Genomic DNA, 19675 nt, shown 5'->3' on the forward strand with positions numbered 1-19675 from the left:
AACAGAAGTATTGGGAGCATAAGCTTTCGTGGGTAAGAACCTCACTTGCATCTGAAAAAGTGAGGTTCTTACCCACGAAAGCTTATGCTCCCAATACTTCTGTTAGTCTTAAAGGTGCCACAGGACCCTCTGTTGCTTTTTACAGAAAGAACTGTGTGCGTGACAGAGATCTGTATGTGTTTGAGTGACAGAGAATTGTGTGTGTGAGAGACAGAGATACCTGTGTGAGACAGAGAGCTGTGTGCGTGTGTGTGTGTGAGAGAGAAAACTGTGCTTGACAATATGTGTGTTTAACAGTGTGTGTGTGTGAGAGAGAGAGAGAGAGAGAGAACTGTGCATGTGTGCAAGAGCATGTGTGAGAAAGTGTGTGACAGAAAGAACTGTGTTTGTGTGCGTGACAGAGAGAACTGTATGTGCATGTATGTGTGACAGTGTGTGTGATAGAGTACTGTGTGTTGTGTGACCGTGTGTGTATGAGACAGATCTGTGTGTGTGTGTGACAGAAATAACTGTGTGTGTGTGAGAGAGACCTGTATGTGTGTTTGAGTGTGTGAGATAATTGTGTGTGTCAATGTGTGTGTGTGTGTGTGTGTGAGAGAGAGAGAGAGAGAGAACAGTGTGAGACAGAGACCTGTATGCATGAAAGAAAATAGTATGTGTGTGTTTGACAGTGTGTGTGTATGTGTGTGTGTGTCTGTGTGTGTGAGAGAGAGAGCGAGAGAGCTGTGCATGTGTGCAAGAGCGTGTGAAAGAAAGTGTTTGTGTGACAGAGACAACTGTATGGGTAGGAGTGTGGTGTTTTTGTATGTCACAGAGAGAGATTGTGTGTGTCTGAACATTTGACAGATATTTTGTGTATGTGTGTGTGTGTGTAAGAGTTTGTGTGTGTGTGTCTGCCTGTGTGAAAGGGAGATTGTGTGACTGTGTATATGACAAAGACTGTCTGTGCCAGATTGTGTGTGTGTAAAAGATGTGGGGAGACAGGCAGAGGGTCAGCTGTAGCTGTCCGTCACCCTAGAATAATCCTTTCATGCCCAGCATTGACTCCAGATTCCCCTCAGGTAGTTGGGATCACAACAGGGCTCTGAGACCTGCTGGGAGACTGACTGCCAGCCTGGGTGGGACTCTCCACTGTGCCTAGGTCACCTAGGAGCCCCAACCCACAGACAGTCACTGGGCTTGTGCTCCTAAAACCCCTTGTGTGCATGAAGAAGTGTGCCCATGGCTGCCATAAGGCATAGCGGGACAGGGTCAGCCCTGATCAGATTCACCATTGAGCCATGACTGGTGTGGGTTCAAAACAGCCAGTGCCCAACACCCATAGTCCTGTGTGTTCTATTGCCCCAGAACCCCGGTACTTTATTGTTAGCTTGGGTTCACTTGGGATGATAAAGAGAAGATTAGAGACACCCAAAAGTCCTGATCTCTCTCCCCGGCTCTAACCACTAGACTCTACTCCCCTCCCCTACCTGAACCAAGAATAGAACCCTGACACAGTCTCCTGTTCTAACCCACAGGATCCCACAACCCTGGAGTGCAAAGCCCTCTGTTTCTAGCCCCAGCGCAGGCACAGTGTGGGTAGCAGCAGGGCAAGCATCCTCCCTTCTCCCCTTGCTCTTCCCGCTGATTGGCTTCACTTCACCCCACTACTAGGAGGGTAGAAGGGGGTCAGCCCCAATGGCCCATCCAGCCCTTGGCTTCACTGCTAAGGGGGTGGGTTGGGGATCAGCTAGTGCCCTCTGTGCTGGGGAGCCCCCTCAGCTGAAGCCCAGCCAACTCATCTCATGCCTCACTGGTTGATTTGTCTCCCAGAATTCTTTGGAAGAAAAGAAGCTGAAAAGACGTCAAAAGAATCGTGCAGCTGCCCAGAGGAGCCGACAAAAGCACACGGAGAAGGCGGACGAGCTCCATCAGGTCAGTGGAGGGGGGCTAAGAGGGACAAGACAGGATGAAATATAGGGGCGCTGGTGTGGGACCCCACAAAGGGAAGGCTCCCCCGTCAGCAACTTAACAAGAACTGATGGTGGGAGTCAAGGAGGTCATAGGTGCGAGGACCACTGCCTTCTGGTGGAGGTGATCAAAACTGCATAACTACATGTGTCCTAAGACCTATACTTCTACCGGGGAGCAGGGATTCTTCATCAGCACAAGTGGCAAGGCCCTGAGGTGGGATCCCTTAGTGAGACATGCTGGAACCACAGCCTCGGAGGAAGGAAGATCTCTCTCTCTAGCCCCGGAGCAATCACCGGCTCTTTAAGACCCAAGCATGGGATGATGGGGTGAGGTACCGTCCCGGCTGTCTGGAGCCAAGGGTGGGAGGCAGGATGAGGAGCTGGGGCTCTGCAAGATGGTTTCCTGCAGCACCAGAAAGTTGGGGTTTTGTGAACCAAAAATAGCCACACACATTAAGTGTGGCCCCTGGGCCCCTCTCAGTTTGCTGGCGTGGTGTCTAGTGCGTTTGTGTGAAGTCAGTGCAGGCCCATGATCACAGCAGGAGACTGGGAGTCAGGACTCCTGGGTTCTGTTCTCTGCTCTGGGAGGGGAATGCGCTTCAGTGGCTAGAGGCGGGGGAACACTGGGACTCATGCCTCCTGGGCTCAACTGTCACTCATTTCATGGAAATGATTCTGAGCCCTCCCCCTCCTCTCCCAGAGCTGGGGCTAGAATCCAGGACTCCTGGCTCCCAGTCCTGCGTGTTAGTCCTTACGTCACTGTATGCCTATTCCGTACGTTATCTGTATTACGGCAGCATCCATAGACTGTAACCCCCATTGTGCCAGGTGCTGCACAGACACCCAGTGAGAGACGGTCTCTGCCCTGAAGAGCTGACAGTTTAGATAGACAAAGGTGGGAGGGGAAAGAGGCATAAAGTGGGGAAGGGACTTACCCAGGCTCACCCAGCAGGTCAGTGGTAGAGCTGGGATCAAGCTAGGAATAAGCTTCTCTGGTTTGTGCTATGCAGGAGGTCAGACTAGATCATGATGGTCCCTTGTGGCCTTAAAATCTATGAACCCAGGTGTCCTGACTCCCAGACCATGCATACCCATTAGACTCCCACTGTCTCTCACTAGTCTGTTCCATCGCATTTGTGAGCTGCAGAATTTCTAGCCCTCCATTCTCTATTACATCCCCATAGCAAGGTACAGAGGGGGCCTTCCAAACCATTCCCTTTGCATGCAGTTGGTTAAGGAGACGCTGTGTCTAGCAAGGACACAAGGCTATGCCCAGCTGACCTGTCAGAGGGAAAGTGATAGCAAAAGCGCTCAGTGGTCTGGACTTTGGTAGGGAGCCAGTGAGAGACAGGAGACCTTGCACAGAGCAGAAACATAGGATGTTGCAGACTGGCCCAGTAGCCTGTCTCTGACAGTGCCCAGCAAAGAAAGGTGTAAGAGTCCCATAAAAGCAGATGTGCACTACTCTGCTCCCCACATTAGGCCTCATCCTGGTCTCTACTAGTCAGAGCTTTGCTGAAGCCCAAAGTTTAATACCCCTTCCACAATTTTTACCAACATTAACTCCAGCTATTCCTGTATTCCTCATATATGTCTCCACACTCCTTTTTCTGAGTCTTGCTAATCTCTTGGCCTCAGTGACTTGCTGTGGCAGAGAGTTCCACAGGCTAATGCTATGTTGTATGAGTGAGTGTCTCCTTTGATTAGTTGTGAATTTTCCCTCTTTCAATTTCATCGAACGGCCCCTTGTTCTCATGGTACGAGACAAGGAGAACATAAGCTCTCATCTCCCTTCTCTAGACCAGACAGTATTTTAGAGACTTTGACCATGTCCCCTCTCTTTTGTCTTCTTGAAACCCTTCCCAGTCTTTTCAGAGAGTGTTTTCAGGCCTCTGACCCCCCCTGCTCATTCTGCAATACACTTTTGGAGATGGGGTGACCAGCAGTGCACACAGAACCTAGCTCAGGTACCTGTCTGCACCCCATTACCCTAGTCACTGAGCATCTCACTGGCCTTAATGCATTTTTATTCTCCACACCCTGGTGAGGCAGGGCAGTGCTATTACCCTCATTGTATAGATGGGGAAAGTGAGGCACATAGAGACTAAGGGACTTGCCTAAGGCCATAGAGGAAATCTGTGGCAGAGCAGAGAATTGAACCTGGGTCTCCTGACTGACTCTGACCACTAGGCCCACCTTCCTCTGCTATCCAGTATTCCAGAGGAGGCCGCACCATTGGTGTACAGAACAGCACTAGAAATTTTTCCTTATTCTTCTTCACCCCAGTGCCTTTTTGGCCCCTCTTCAACCCCCACACCGCACCTTCAATGTGATCAAGGTGCCTAAAAATCCTCAAGCACCATCCATGCAAGGGGAAGGCTGTGGATTTAAAGGCCAGGGAAGTGAATGGCAGTGCTGAGGGCAATGCTAACACAGCTGCCGGGCACATACTGTGAAGCATGTGCAGGCACAGCAGCGTCCCCTGCTGGATAGAATCGGAACTGTTCAGCCAGGTGTCCTAGATCCAGCAAGCCAATAGCAGGTGGAGGGCGGGGGAAATCAGGGCTCTATTCTTGCACCAGCATGATTATGTTATTGGCCACGGATTATCTACAATTCTTAGGGCCCAATTCTGTCCCTCTGCATGACCCTATAGAAGCAGATATGGGGATAACTAGGGGCAGAATTTGGCTCATGAGAGGCAGTGACCAGCCTGTTAACCCAGCACCCACGTCCTGCTGTATGGGCACTGATGTGAAAGCACCAGCAGAGCCTGTGCCCCACTGTTTGGAGTCAGCAGTGTATCCATTGTTGCTGTTTGCTATTCTGTGACTGTGCCTGCCACCACATCAACCACTAGGGGTCACTGGTGTTCTGCACAGAAATGGCTAGAAATAATTAATAGAGCTGATCTTCCTAATCATTAAGGAGAAGATTACATCAGAGAGGTCACAGATTTCATGATTTTCAGAGACCTCTGTGATATTTTCCACTTCAGCCCTGAGGGGATGGGCTGGAGCTGTCAGCCAGCAGGGGCCCTGGAGCTCTGAGCTGGCATGGGGACCCAGAGCTCCGGTCCCAGAGCTCTCAGCCGTGGGGGGGGGGGTCCCCGGAGCTCCCAGCTGTCACGGGCGGCCCCCAGCACTCCAAGCCACGGCAGCGGTGCATGCTGGACCCCTCCACTCTTCTGCAGCAGGGGTCAGGCTCTCTTCCCCACCCGTCTCGGGCTTCAGTCCTCTCCCCATCAGCCCTATTTTATCACAGTTATTTTTAGTACAAGTCAGGGACAGGTCACAGGCTTGTGTGAATTTTTGTTTATTGCCCATGACCTGTCCCTGACTTGCCTGTGACCTGTCCCTGACTTGTACTAAAAATAACTGTGACAAAATCTTAACCTTACTAATAATTAAGTAGTAAGAATGAGAACTGAGAATAGAACCCAGGAGTCCTGACTCCCAGCACCCCCCACCTCTAACCCATTAGACTCCACTCCCTTGCCCTACTGAACCTGGCCCCCTAGAGATCCATTCTTCAAGGTGGCCTGAATTTTAGTCTAACCCCTTCTTTCTTTGCTCCCTTCACCCCAGCAACACGAGCACCTGGAGCAAAAGAACACAGCCCTGAAGAAGGAGATTGAGGCCCTGAAGGAGGAGCTGAACTACTGGAATCAAATGCTCAAGGACCATGAATCCACCTGCCCGGACATGCTGACTCCCTCCTTGCCAACACAGACCCCCCTTCTGCACTGGCTGGCCGAGGGGCTGAACCGGGGGATACAGTGACCCTGGCTACCCCTTGGGAGTCCTAAGCTAAGGAGGGCTGTTAAACTGTGAGAGAAGAGCTGCTGCACTGGATCAGACCCATGGACCCATCCAGCCCAGTATCTCTCCCTCCCTGCTGCCCTGGCTCAGGCCCACAGCCCATGTAGTTCCATCTTTGACATCAGCCAGAAGCAGATGCTTGAAAGGACAGCACCAAATGTAATCTGGGAGGTGGGCTGGTGAGTGGATGCAGCTTTGCTTCCTTCCAGGCAGCAGATCTCTCCACAACAATCAAACGGTCTTCCTCAGGTCATGGTTAGAGGGGGAATTCCTAACCAGTCCATGAGGTAACCCAGAATGGGATCATGCACAGACAGAACCCAGCACAATATGGGGAGCAGAAGATCCTGCCGGATGCTGTCTAACACTAAAGCCAAAACAGACTGGTGTTATGTGAGGAGACTAATAAAATTCACACTCCCAACCTCCAGCCAACACTTGACCTTGCTCTATCCAGCCTGGTCTCCCCACCCTGCTACACAGAACTGGGGACACCAATCAGCTAGGATTCCCTAAAAGGTGCAACTCAGAGGGGCTAGTGCTAGGCCCTATCCATTTAGCCCTCAGTGCAGCCCTGGTGCATTATGGCGTCCAGGCTTTTTCCCTAGCCTTAAGCACAGGGTGAATTTCACCCTAAGGAGCCATTACCAAGCTGCTGTCTGGGTAGCAGTTTGTACTGAAATGGACTGTTATTTTCCTGGGTTCTTTGCTAACTGGGTGCCATGTTTAATGAGACAACGATGAACTTCTGACATTTTTGTAAATGTCTGTTCTATGTAACAGAGATACTGTGTTTCTGCAGGAGAGTCTATTGGCTTGGAGTTTGTGTCTGCACAGGTGTGAACCTTAAATTAAACTGGGTTTATTCTCTTGTATGAGGGAGTTCAGTTTTTGAGGCAGAGGCTCACTTATTAGATTGGTATATTATGAGCCAGGCCCCCATTATGGTGTACACATTAGCCATATAATCAGATTCCAGGAATGTCACTCTCACAGAAGGGACCACGCTGATTATCTAGTCTGACCTCGGGCACAGTGCAGGCCACAGAACCTCCCCCACCTACTCCTGTGATAGACCCATAACCTCTGGCTGAGTTACTGAAGTCCTCAAATCATGATTTAAAGACTTCAAGGTACAGAGACTCCACCCTTTACACTAGCTTAAACCTGCCTGACACATGCCCTGGACTGCAGAGGAAGGCAAAACCTCCCCAGACTCTCTGAAGACTATGATAGCTGTAGAATGTGTGTGAAGCAATGGAAACAGCTACAAGCAGGGTTGAGGGCTCTTTTTGTTCAGCATGGCACCAGGTTGAGTCATGATGGGCTTTGCCACGTGGTACCATCCAGTTTTTAACGAGTGCCCCCTTGTGATGCTGTCACAGAATGTGGAGGAGTCAGGGCCCTGCACCCCCCACTTCCTGCGATTCACCGTGACTCTCAGCCAGCCAGTAAAACAGAAGGCTTATTGGACGACAGGAACACAGTCTAAAACAGAGCTTGTAGGTACAGAAAACAGGACCCCTCAGTCATGTCCATCTTGGGGGGTGGGGAGCCCAGACCCAGGTTCTGGGCCTCCCCTGTCTCCCCAGCCAGCTCCAAATTGAAACTCCCTCCAGCCCCTTCTCTGGCCTTTGTCTCTTTCCCTGGGCAAGGAGGCCACCTGTTTTCTTTGTTCTTCAACACCTTCAGTTGGCACCTTGCAGGGGAGGAGCCTAGGTCATCAGTTGCCAGGAGACAAAGTGTTGGCCATTCTCTGTGCAGACGGCATCACACTGGCTCTCTAGGGCTCTGCAACAATCACACACCCTTATCCCACCACCTAGATACTTAGGAAATACATAGGGGAAACTGAGGCACCCACACAGTATTCAGAAAACATTAAGAACATTCCCACTTCATCACAGATGAACAGCTACAGAAAGGCACTTATCTATGCCATGGCAGGAGTCCTAGCCCATTGGTTGAGTTACTTCCGAGATCACCATCCTTACTCTACAGCTATGTTGCATCAACAATTTTCATTGGTTGTATGAGTGAGACTGTACAGATGCTGGATTATTTGGTTCAGCTACAACAATTCTTCAAAACTACCCCCACCGCAACCCCACGCACACAGCCCCAGCACATATGCTTCACTCACCACTGACACACCAAGACAAGCAGGGCCGGTGCAAGAATATTTTGCGCCCTCGGTAAAACTTCCACCTTGCGCCCCCCCAGCTGCAACAACTGAAAACAAACAAACAAACAAAAATGAAATTTTATTCCTATCAGTTCTTTTTCTTGTTCACTATTAAAAGTAAAGGATAGAGAATACGTGTCACTTACTAACTATGAGTCACTATTTGAATTTCATCAACTGTTTGACGTAAACATTGATTAAGAGATCAAGATGACTTTTCCTTAAAATTAAGCAATGTTGACTGTAATCGGAAATACACCCTTTTTAGTCATGTATTCTTCCTTCCTTCCTATCAAAATCTACTACATTTTATTCTACCTTTAGAATATCCAATTATTGTTATTAATAAAATGTATAAAATTAGAATGGCAGATACTCCGTCATACAACAACTGACAATATCAATGACAAATTTCAACAACCTACACACGCATATTCGCACAACATATACACTCAAATACTTAACATGCACACACAATTGACACAAAGTATTAGCGAAATGATGCAGCAGCAATTGCCAGAGTCTTAGATCTAAAACAACTCAACAAAAATAGTTAGCCTCAGTCGACAACCTCCGAAAACTAGTAAACGTAGCATTATAAACAGCCTGTCAGAACGGGTAACGGCTGCGCGTGACGAGAAAAACGACGTCATTGCCACTTTGTACCGTAGTGAAGCAGTACGCTTGTGCCCGCAACGCAGAGCTGGCGAAGGCTATAGCTGTAATGTATGAGAGAAGAACGACGAGTTAAAATGCAAGTTCAACGTTTCTCTTTTCTTTATTCATTCGTTTTCCAGCAATAGTGTAAAACAAAATTTTTGGGCACCGCTTTTTGCCACCCCCAAATCTTGGCGCCCTAGGCCGCCGCCTAGTTTGCCTAGTGGTTACACCTGCCCTGAACACAAGTCTTCCAGGACTGTCACTGTGAAACCTAGAACGTCTGTTGAGTCAGCACACAGTAAAGCAGCTCCAAGCCTGGCTGAGAGTGTTTTTTGCTTAGCATATCACCAGGTTCAATCATCCCTCGGCCATGGGAGAACTGGATGGGATGCTGGAACCCAAAGGTTCTGTGGCAGTTGAAGTGTGGCAGCTGATCAGAGAAGATGGGGACAACAAATGGGGTTGTGCATCCGGCCAGGGGGCAGCTCCGTACATAAACTTTGGAGAACATGTACAAACAGCAACGTTGCTCACTACACCACAGTGGATAGAAACCAAGGCCCCCCAAAATACTACCTCCCTACGTGGCTTTACTGCTGCTGCTCTCTATTTCCTGTTCATAAATACATGCCACTTTGTGTTGCATTAACACGTTTGCTGCTGCGATGTTCAGTGAACTAGTAGGCAGGCATACTGGGGAAAACCTGCCACAGGTACTGAAATAATCTGATTCCAAGCCCTACAGAATTGGGCACAGTGCCCATACTTACTGGTATAGGGTGGCACCGTTACAGATGCCACTCTAAGCTTTGGTCACACAATGCCACAAAAGAAAGCTACTCTCACTAGCCACAGAGAGGCTAAAGGAAGGAGAACACTAAGGAAAAATGCCACATGTACAACAGCATGGGCTTTTAGCTACTAGTTAGTAGCACGGTAGCATGTAGGAACAAAAGATCAGGGCCCAACTAGGGTTTGTACATTAGTTGGGCTCAGATAGAGATCGGGGCCCCCATTATGATGTGTGCATTATTAGTATTAGGGTAACACCTAGGAGCCCCAGCCAAGATCAGGACCCATGATAATACATGCATTAGTAGTAGTAGTATTACAGGTTTCAGGTGTTAGTCTGTATCAGCAAAAAGAACCAAGAGTACTTGTGGCACTAGAGACTAATTACAGTAACATCTATTGAGCCCAATCTGCTTCAGAGTATAAACTCACCTCTACTAATGGGGGTCAGGAGGTCATCGTCCCTGAGGGCAGGTTATCCCCTAAATGCAGGGTTCCTTGCATCTTCCTGGGAAACAGCTAGTGCCGGCCAGTGTCAGAGATAAGATACTAGGCTAGATGGGCCAACAGGTCTGTACCTCCTGCAGTGTGTCCAGCACCAGCTAAAGAGCAAATCCAGGAGTGCCCTGTCTGGATGGAGCTTCCCAAGGGAAATTAACTAGGAGCTAGTTAGAATCCAGAATCCCCCTTCTGAGGAAGGTTCTGACATTGCAGATGTTTCATTCTGAATCTAAAAGCTGAATTTTGGAAGTTTCCTGAGAAACAAAAGATTCCAACACATTTTGAGTCATTTTGTTTCAACAAGGCAAAACTGGGTCATTTCAACAACGACAAGTGTTTCGTTGAAACTTTTATATAACAGTAAAATTCACTTTACTATTGGTTATAATTCTATATGTTCTATTTGTAACATACCATACGTATGTTCTATTTAATATTTTAACATAAAGTCTAAAGAAAATGAATCAAAAGAAGTAAAAATAAAACACTTATGACACTGATGGAAATTTCTCACTTTGTTTCAATGTTAAAACAAAACTTTCTGGTTTTGACAATTTTTCTTCAAAAATGGAAAACTGTTTAGTTGAAAAATTTTCAACCAACTCCAAAATTTACCCTCACATACTGAAATGCCAAGGGGAAATTCTCACACAGCCCACTAGCTTCTATCAATACCAACTCCTTTGTGCCTGAAATGCTGCCTTTTGTTTCATCCACTACCTTCAAACCACCCTAGGATGAGATCTCTGCCAACCCTATAGCCCTCCCATACTTACCTGCTGCTGGGAGACTGTAGACCACAGAAAGCCATCATTGTACCCTGTCCATTCACCACCCAGATTTGATTTCAATTGCTGCTTCCCATGCGGCCAGTTTGAACAGAGAGAAATTTCCACCTGATGTTTGCTGAGTTTCTGTGGGGCTGAGGTCTCCCTAGGTTCTTAGCTGGCCTGATGGATTTATCCTAGTAGGGGATCACCGAGATTTGGGACCATATATCCTGAAGGGCAAGTAAAGTTAAATGGATGAAACCAGATGTGACAGAGAGGCCTATTGGTGATTCATTACTCTGTCAGCAACTCATCAGGCCTGACATACACACTACACCCAGCATAAAGTTGTTACGATGTAGACCCAAAAGGTGGCATGTAATATATAACTGGAACACTAATAACTCCCTGTAACCGTCCTCCCTGTCAGGGTCAGGGTGTCCCCTCTTGGTGGCATTAGGGAGTTGGTATGTGCAGCTGCCAGGTAGAATAGCTGACGGACAATCACCCAGATACCAGTTCAGGTCTCCAAAAAGGAGGAATGGACTCATCAGCTGGTAGGTACACAGCAGAGTCTAGGGCTCCGGTCCTGTGGGTGAAGCACTGCAATTGTCTACAGCCCTCTGCCTCCTAGCAGGGGGCAAATAGTAACAACTAAACTGTCCATCGCTGGCCTTTGGGCCTAAAGGTTAGTGTGCGGCCAGCCCTGAGTAGGGGGCTGGGGTTAAGGGGACCCAGCCCTGGGGTTAAGGGGACCCAGCCCTGGGGTTAAGGGGACCCAGCCCTGGGCCCTACCAGTAGCAGGCGATCCTGCCACTGGGTCAGTGGGGAAACACTCGCTGCCTTACATCCCAGCAGCACAACCAGACCAAAGTCTTGTTTCCTGGGGCTACTTCCAACTAGTTCCTGCTGTTGCTGCTCTGTGACCATTGGGACCTGGCTCTGTCTCGCAGTCAGGCGGCCCTTCCACCAGGCTCTCCCCAGAGTCTTCCCTCTCCTGGGGCCATGGGTTGCCTTTTCTTCCAGGCTGCCAGCCACAGGCTCAACTGAGGGCTCTGCTCCCTGGGAGGGACATATGCCTTCTTCCCTGATCCAGCCATAACTGAGCTAGTGCAGGGCCCTATTCTTATAGTTCCTGTCCACCCCCACACTTCCTGCAAGGGAGGTGGACATGGCAAGGTTGGCAACACCCACCAGAAAACATTAACTCCCTCTGTGCTGGAGGGAGGCCACTCTGCCTCACTACACTCCCTGATCATTAATATTCTTGTGTGATGTATGTACAGGGTGTGTACAAGGAGTTATGGATATGTGCTAGAATTATGTTCTTAAAATGTGTTTGGCAAGCACTGCATAAGCCCAGTCTGCCTTGGACAATGGGATGTGTATTTGCTTGTCTGATAAAGCCTGGTCGTCAGGCAGAGACAGTGAAGATGTATTTACATAAACAGTAAACAAAGCCTTCAAACTAACAGGAGAAGGAGGTACCAACTCATCTCTCACCAGCAGGGGAGGAACCAGAATGAAGTCTTCCCCAGAGTGCAGGAGGAAAGGAACTTTATCTGAGAATACATTTCAACATTTTACTGGGCTGTAAAGACAGGGGGTCTGAACTTCAAGTGCTAAGCACTTGAATCAACTGATTTTTATAAAATTACTGTATTATAAAAGTATATTGAGTATGTTGGATTGAGATTTACTTACTTAGCAGATGGGTTTAACAAATATTTATTAAGGCAAAACACCCGGCAAGCAGTGATCAATTACACACAAGTGGGAAGCTTATCAGGACAATCTTATTACAGTTGCCTTTAGCACCTGACAATACAGCTTCAACCTCCCTTTGTTACACAAACTTATTTATAACTTGGTTATTTTTTATACATATGTATTAGTTTATTTTTAGATTAACTTTCCTCCCCTGGTTTAAATTGTTGGTTTAAACATTTTTTCTAACTTTTTATTTACTTTTTTTGTTTTGACAAACATGATTGCTTTGCATTTTTTAAAACACGTGTGCACCACACTAAACATAATTACTTTACATTTTGTTACACATACATAATTCTACTTATGCTTACTCTGTTAAACATTATTAACACAAACTTCAAATTCACAGCAGGCTTTTGTTGGGCCTAAATATGCCTTTGCTTCCAACAGAGTAAGGTCTTTTATGAAAGCCTGTGAAACACTGGTGATTAATGTCATTCTGCATTAACACTCTGAGGAATTATGGATGGTCACTGATATTACACTTTAAAATCTGTGACCAAACACAGGGAGAAACAGGTTCTGTGCCAGACAGAAGGGAAGGCAGCAATTTACTCTTCCCCATATAAAGGAAGCAGTGTGGAACCCAAACAATAGGAGCCCCATTTACATACAAATCAGCAAGGGGATGGGAAGCCCACAGAAAAGGGAAGAATAGCAAGAAACCTTCTGGCTCTTGAAACCCAGACAATGAACTTTGGGAGGATATTGAGGGCCACAAAAAGACATTTGAGTTGAATCCTTCAAATAATGGACAAGGGGCCAGAGTTCTTGAAATCACAGAACATTGGATCCTTCAATCAGGGGGGTGGAAGTCTCTGGAAACTGAGTATAGGTGAGAAACCTGCTTAGGCAAAAACTGAACCTTGCTGAAGTTAAGTTTTAGTTAGAAGTGTATTTGTACTTTTGTTTGTAACCATTTCTGTGATCAATCCTGATACTTGGTATCACTTAAACCTGTGACTTCGTTTAATAACCTTGTTTTAATTTTACTATAAATCAATTGGGTGTTGGATTGAAATGAACATTTGTCAAACCCCAGTTATATTAAAGAGACAACAGCCTGCAGCTCATTAAAGGAGCAACATACATAAGTTCTGTGAGTGTTCCAGGAGAGGGCTGGAGGGAGACAGTTTAGGGGAAATTTGGGTCTAGGTGTGTGTATGTTGGGGCCACTCTGCAAACAGTAACTGGGCGGTGGAAGCCAGGGTGTGACCTAGACGCTTGTAAGGCTGGCTGTTGGGATCCAGCTTGTGAGCCACAGCAGCACAGCATTTAAGGCACTCAGAGTTGCAGGGCTGGCAGTGACAAAACCCCTCCCTGGTCTGGTTTGAACCCCAGAACGTCACTAGGGTCTGTCATATTAGGGTTCCATTCCCAGCTCCAGAAAATGGAGGGGGGGGGGAAATCTGATGGTTTGAGCAGGAGGTAAGCTAGGAGTTTAACCCCAGCTTTGGGAGGGGAGCCGGGTCTGGTGGGTTGAGCGGCAGTTGCACATAGCCTAACACCTAATTTGGCACATCCATTCTGAAAGGAAGTGTGGCCAATTGGATGAGACTAGGATCTGCCATATTAAGGTATGTACAGCTAGGGCAGTGGTTCCCAAACTTTAACCACCTGTGAACCCCTTTCACTAAAATGTCAAGTCTCGTGAACCCCCTCCTAAAAATGAATATTTCTGGGGAGTTTCTCCTTTACCTGAGTATAAATTATAAAAGCAGTGATCTTGGAAATATAAAATTTGTTTTTATGACATGCTTATTACACACTATTTATTATTAATTACTATTTATCATTACAGTATTTTTATTACATTTATGAAAAGGGCAACACTCTTCCAAGATCTCACTTTCATAGCCTGTATCACTTTGAATAAGCCTGTTATAAGACAAGGCTCCTATGTTTCATCAAGGAGTATCAGACGTGAAACAGCATGAAGGGATTTAAGAAGCCAACTCAAAGAGTTCTTCCTACACAAGCATTCAGGTCTTGAGCAGTCCAGGCAAACAACACACGTTACAACAAAGCTTAAACTTGTTCTTCATAATAATTTTAAAAACAAGATTAGCTACCTATTTAATTTTGAAAACAGCAAAAAATATCCACCTCCCTTTCCATGTCTTATAAGGAGGCTTGAAGTTTTAATCTCCTCAGTGTGATAGATATGCTCGCTTTGATCTGCTTAGCTCTTGGAAGTCCAGGGGCTCCGGGCTGCTGGTCCCGTGCTGCCCGGGGTCCCTAAGAACAGCTCTGTCCGCCATTAAGGAATTTTTTCCCGAGAACCCCCTGTAACATTTCGTGAACCCCCAGGGGTTCACGAACCCCAGTTTGGGAACCACTGAGCTAGGGGCATGTCTCCTAGCCTGAGTAAAGAGACACATGCTGGCTCTGTTTGAGTACAAACCCACCTGACCCCTGTGTCTGAACTTGGGTTGGTAGCCTGTGCCACAACATCCATGCTGCTGGTTTTAGTGCACTAGGGTGGCTGTGCCTACTTGGGCTAGGAGGCCTGAGCCCAGCTGAGGTATGGCCATCCCCTTAACTCCAGAGTTCTAGCCCTAGTGCTGCCTGAATTGACTCTGGAGGAAGATCCACAACCTTGGTCATTAATCTGCTAGGGCTATTCCTATTTCTCAAGCTGCATAAGCCAAGAAGCACCAGGAATTTGAGTGCCTCTGCTTTATTTTCTGGCCTGTAACTAATCAGTCTAGGGATTTCAAAGTGGGGACAGTGGCAAGAGACCTCTGCTGTCAAACATTCTGCAGAGGGAGCTAAATGTCAGACAGACAGGAGAGCTGTGTGGTATCCACAGCACCTGGCCCACATTTTTACCTTGAACAGAGAAATCAAAGCATCCAGAGGCTGCAGCCAACATCGTGCTAACAGGAAACAAGGCCCTGGCAAAAGGAAGTCTGGCAACGTGGCCCCCCACCTCCTCTCTTGCCCCTTTCTGGCAATCTTGGAATCTGCAGACATCTTGAGAGTAGGGTTACCATATTTAAAAAATAAAAAAAGAGGACACTCCATGGGCCCTGGTCCCGCGCCTTTCCCACCCCCGGCCCCGCCCCAACTCAGCCCCTTCCCCGCCCCTTCCCCAAAGTGCCCGCCCTAACTCCCCCTCCTCCCTCCCAGCCATGCGAAAAGGGCTGCCCGGCAAACCATGAATCCGGTAGCGCTCGGGCTTCGGGCAGCCCCTATGCCTCTGGACCCTGCGCCCCCGGCCGGGCACTTCCCCTCCCCGGCTCAAGCTGCTCTGCTCCTCCCCTGACTCAGACTTCGGCTCTGTTTAAGAGCCAAGCTGCCCGAGCCAGCGCTACCGCCTTCGGGCAGCCCCCTTGCCTCCGGACCCTGCGCCGCCGGAGCAGAGCAGCTGGAGCCCGGGAAGGGAAGTGTCCGGGCGGCGGCTCGGGGTCCGGAGGCACGGGGGCTGCTCGAAGCCGGTAGCGCTGGCTCGGGCAGCTTGGCTCTTAAACAGAGCCGAAGTCTGAGTCAGGGGAGGAGCAGAGCAGCCGCGGGAGAGGAAGTGCCCGGCCGGTATTTTTCCCGGACATGTTCGGCTTTTTGGCAATTCCCCCCGGACGGGGGTTTGATTGCCGAAAAGCCGGACATGTCCGGGAAAAAACGGACGTATGGTAACCCTACTTGAGAGGGTTTGTGAGTAGGGTGACCAGATGTCCCGATTTTATAGGGACAGTCCCGATTTTTGGGTCTTTTTTTTTAAATAGACTCCTATTACCCCCCTAACACTAGATCTGCAGGGAGCAACAGCTGTGATGCAGCCATAAGCCATGTGAGGCTGGAGAAGCAGCCACTGGGGAGAGCAGCTGGTTAGAACAGAGGGCAGGAAACCCTTTGATATAAGGAGGCCCTGAAACTTATGGCCTGAAGGGAAGGGAAGGGAGGGACAGAGACTCAGCTGGGATCCATCCATTGTATTAATCCACCCTGGTGCTGAATGCATGCCCCCTGCCCCAAGTGCCATCAGGGGCCCAGAGCTCAGGTGTGAAGCCTGTCTCTGTGAGCCCAGGAGGTGGCTGGGATCTTGCCCAGTTGCAGGAGTGGTACACAGGCCCATGGAAATCTGCCCTTATGTATCATGGGGGACAGTGAGGGGCAAAGGGAATTGGTCCTGACTGTGGCAACACACATCCCACAATGGCTTTTGGGCTGGGGATGGGACACCAGAGGAGGAGAGAGTCCCCCATTCTCAGGTCCATGAGTGGAAGGTGGGGCAGCTCCCTCTGCCTGGTCCCAGAGCAGGGGGATGCTGGGAGCAGGCAGTGTTGATCTGGGGCATGACCCTGGCTGGCCCCCAGCATGCGCCTCTCCCTGCTCCAGAGCCCCAGCATGGAGCTTGGGGGGGAAGGACCCTCACTCCTTGTCCCTCTGCCTAGGCAGCACTGGGTCCAGCCCCGACATGCTGATCCAGGCCAAAGCGCATTGACCCACAGGGCAGGGGCTGTACTAGGCCTGGGCCCTATGTAACCAAGCCCCACGCAAGGGGGGTTTGTGATGTCATTGGCCCCCTGGGATGGCTGAGCCCCCTGCCAGGGCACTCTGCGGCATTCTGGCAGCATGTGGGCAGGCCTGAGCTGAACATGGCCCACAGCAGCTGGCTCCTCTGGCTCTTCCTATGCTGTGTGGCAGGGCGGGCCACCCCAGGGGAGCAGAGGGAGCCCGTAGCTGAGGCTCTGGGCTATGGGAGGATACAGCCTAGGCCCAATCTGCAGGACCAGGCCGTGGCACTGGGGCAGAGGGCTGTGCTGTGGCTGGTGAGCATTGTGGGGCTGTATGGCCTGACCAGCCTGCTGGACGACTTTCCTGACGAGCAGAAGAATGAGGTGAGGGCCCAACAGGCAGGCTTAGCTCAGTCCAATCCAGCATCGGCATGTCTAGAGGCCCCATCAGAGATCTGGCCCCATTATGGTGTGCACATTATTAGTAATACTATGGCACAGCCTGGGGATCCCAACCACTCTCTTGCCCTGTTATGATATGTATATTAGTAGTAGTATTACTTCACCTCTTGTCTTAGATTGTAAGTCCTTTGGGGCCTTGCACTGTGGGGGCCTGGCTGGGCTCCTAGGCAATACAACAACACATACAAGAAGTAGTAATGGGAATAATAGATACTAAGGAAATATCTTCCCACCTATATTGCACTATTACCCTGTGGAACTCATTGCCGCAAGATACTGTTGAGGCAGTTTCAGGGTTCCTAAAAAGGATTGAATACTTATCGGGATAAGGCCAATGTACTGAGTTATAACAGTGAGAACTGAATACAATAAAATAAGGGTTTAAAAGGGGTTGGAGTCCCCTGCTTTAAGGCATAATCAATCAAGGTAGGAGGTAAAAGACTAGATTTTAAGGCTAGAAGGGACCATTGGATCTAGTCTGATCTCCTGTATATCACAGGCCAGAGAATTTCACCCAGTTACCTCTGTATTGAGCCCAATCCTTGATAATCTTCCCCCTTTTAAGCCTTATCTGAAACATCACAGTGTTTCCAAAAGTCATCAGATTTAATAATAATTCCTAGCTCTTCTATAGTGCTTTTCATCAGCAGATCTCAGTGTTTTACAAAGGAGGTCAGTATCACTATCCCCATTGTACTGATGGGGAAACTGAGGCTCAGGGGGCAGTGACTTGCATGGGATCACCCAGCAGGCCAGAGGTTGAGCCAGGAATAGAAGCCAGTTCTCCCATGTCCCAGACCAGTGCTCACGCCACGAGGCCACACTGAAAAAGAAGAATTGGGGATTTTTTATTTGCCTTCTTGGTTTACTAGCTTCATGTGTTATGGGTTTGCTCTGCAGTGATGACAGCTAGAAACTGGCTCTTTAAAAAAAAGCAAACGAAAGCTGCGATTCTCAGCTGCACACACACTGGGGCTTGAGGGAAAAACAGGAAATCTTGTGAGAGTAAAATTGCAGCCATTGGCATCCCTGCAAAGTAACTTTCTCACCAGTAGAGGGAGCTCCTGGGCTCACACTAATGCTGCCTGTTTCACTGCAGGGCTCTCCAGGCTACTGTAACCCTCCCCACCGGGTCTTCTCCCTTGACTTGTCTCTGAAATTCCTGGATCAAGCAGAGCAGGACTTGGTGGAGCTGCTGGTTGAGCTGTGGAAGTGCAGAGATGCCCTGGGCTGGCTCCCAGAGGAGAGACATGGGAAGAAGTTCTGGGACGGCTACCCCGGCAAGAGAGAGGTGGTGATCTATGAAGTGGCGGAGTGCTCCGACTAGGCAGAGCCTGGATCCACACGGGCTGAGAGCGCTGCAGGAATAAAGGGTTCCAGAAGTATAGTCTCCCCCCACACTCTCACTCTTCATTTAGAGCCAAGGGCCAGTACAAAGATAAGATATCAATCTAGGGAGGTGCACTAACCTCTAGAGCAGTGGTTCCCAAACTTTAACAACCTGTGAACCCCTTTCACTAAAATGTCAAGTCTCGCGAACCCCCTCCTAAAAATGAATATTTCCAGGGATTTTCTCCTTTACCTGAGTATAAATTATAAGAGCAGTGATCTTGGAAATATAAAATTTGTTTTTATGACATGCTTATTACACACTCTTTATTATTAATTATTATTTATCATTACAGTATTTTTATTACATTATGAAAATGGCAACACTCTTCCAAGATCTCACTTTCATAGCGTGTATCACTTTGAATAAGTCTGTTATAAGACAAGGCTCCTATGTTTCATCAAGGAGTGTCAGATGTGAAACAGCATGAAGGGATTTAAGAAGCCAACTCAAAGAGTTCCTCCTACACAAGCATTCAGGTCTTGAGCCAGGCAAACAACGCACGTTACAACAAAGCTTAAACTTGTTCTTCATAATAATTTTAAAAACAATACAAGCTGCCTATTTAATTTGAAAACCAGCAAAAAATATCCACCATCCTTTCCACTTCTTATAAGGAGTCTTGAAGTTTAAATCTCCTCAGTGTGATAGATATGCTTGCTTTGATCTGCTTAGCTCTTGGAAGTCCAGGGGCTCTGGGCTGCTGGGACAACTCTGTCCGCCATTAGGGAATTTTTTCCTGAGAACCCCCTGTAACATTTTGTGAACCCCCAGGGGTTCCCGAACCCCAGTTTGGGAACCACTGCTCTAGAGTGTACATCTTCCCAGAGGTGGGACTAGAACCCAGCAGTCCTGCCTCCCAGCCAGCTCTGCACTACCCACTAGACCCCACTCTTCTCCCAGAGCTGGGACTAG

The 19675-nt window shown here is 48.5% G+C and overlaps 1 protein-coding gene across 1 annotated transcript in view; it reads left to right on the top strand.

Moving 5' to 3' along the window:
• The window catches only part of BATF2 (basic leucine zipper ATF-like transcription factor 2), a 7175-nt gene extending 863 nt beyond the window's left edge, over nt 1–6312 (top strand). The window contains exons 2-3 of the mRNA XM_024193543.2: nt 1813–1914; nt 5540–6312. Coding sequence (XP_024049311.2) covers nt 1813–1914; nt 5540–5734 — 297 coding nt within the window. The 3' untranslated portion in view covers nt 5735–6312. The remainder of the gene's footprint in view (nt 1–1812; nt 1915–5539) is intronic.
• The last annotated feature ends 13363 nt before the right edge of the window (nt 6313–19675 follow it).

This window comes from Terrapene carolina, unplaced genomic scaffold (assembly GCF_002925995.2).
Source record: "Terrapene carolina triunguis isolate 2854851 unplaced genomic scaffold, T_m_triunguis-2.0 Scaffold89, whole genome shotgun sequence".
Taxonomy (NCBI): Eukaryota; Metazoa; Chordata; order Testudines; family Emydidae; genus Terrapene; species Terrapene triunguis.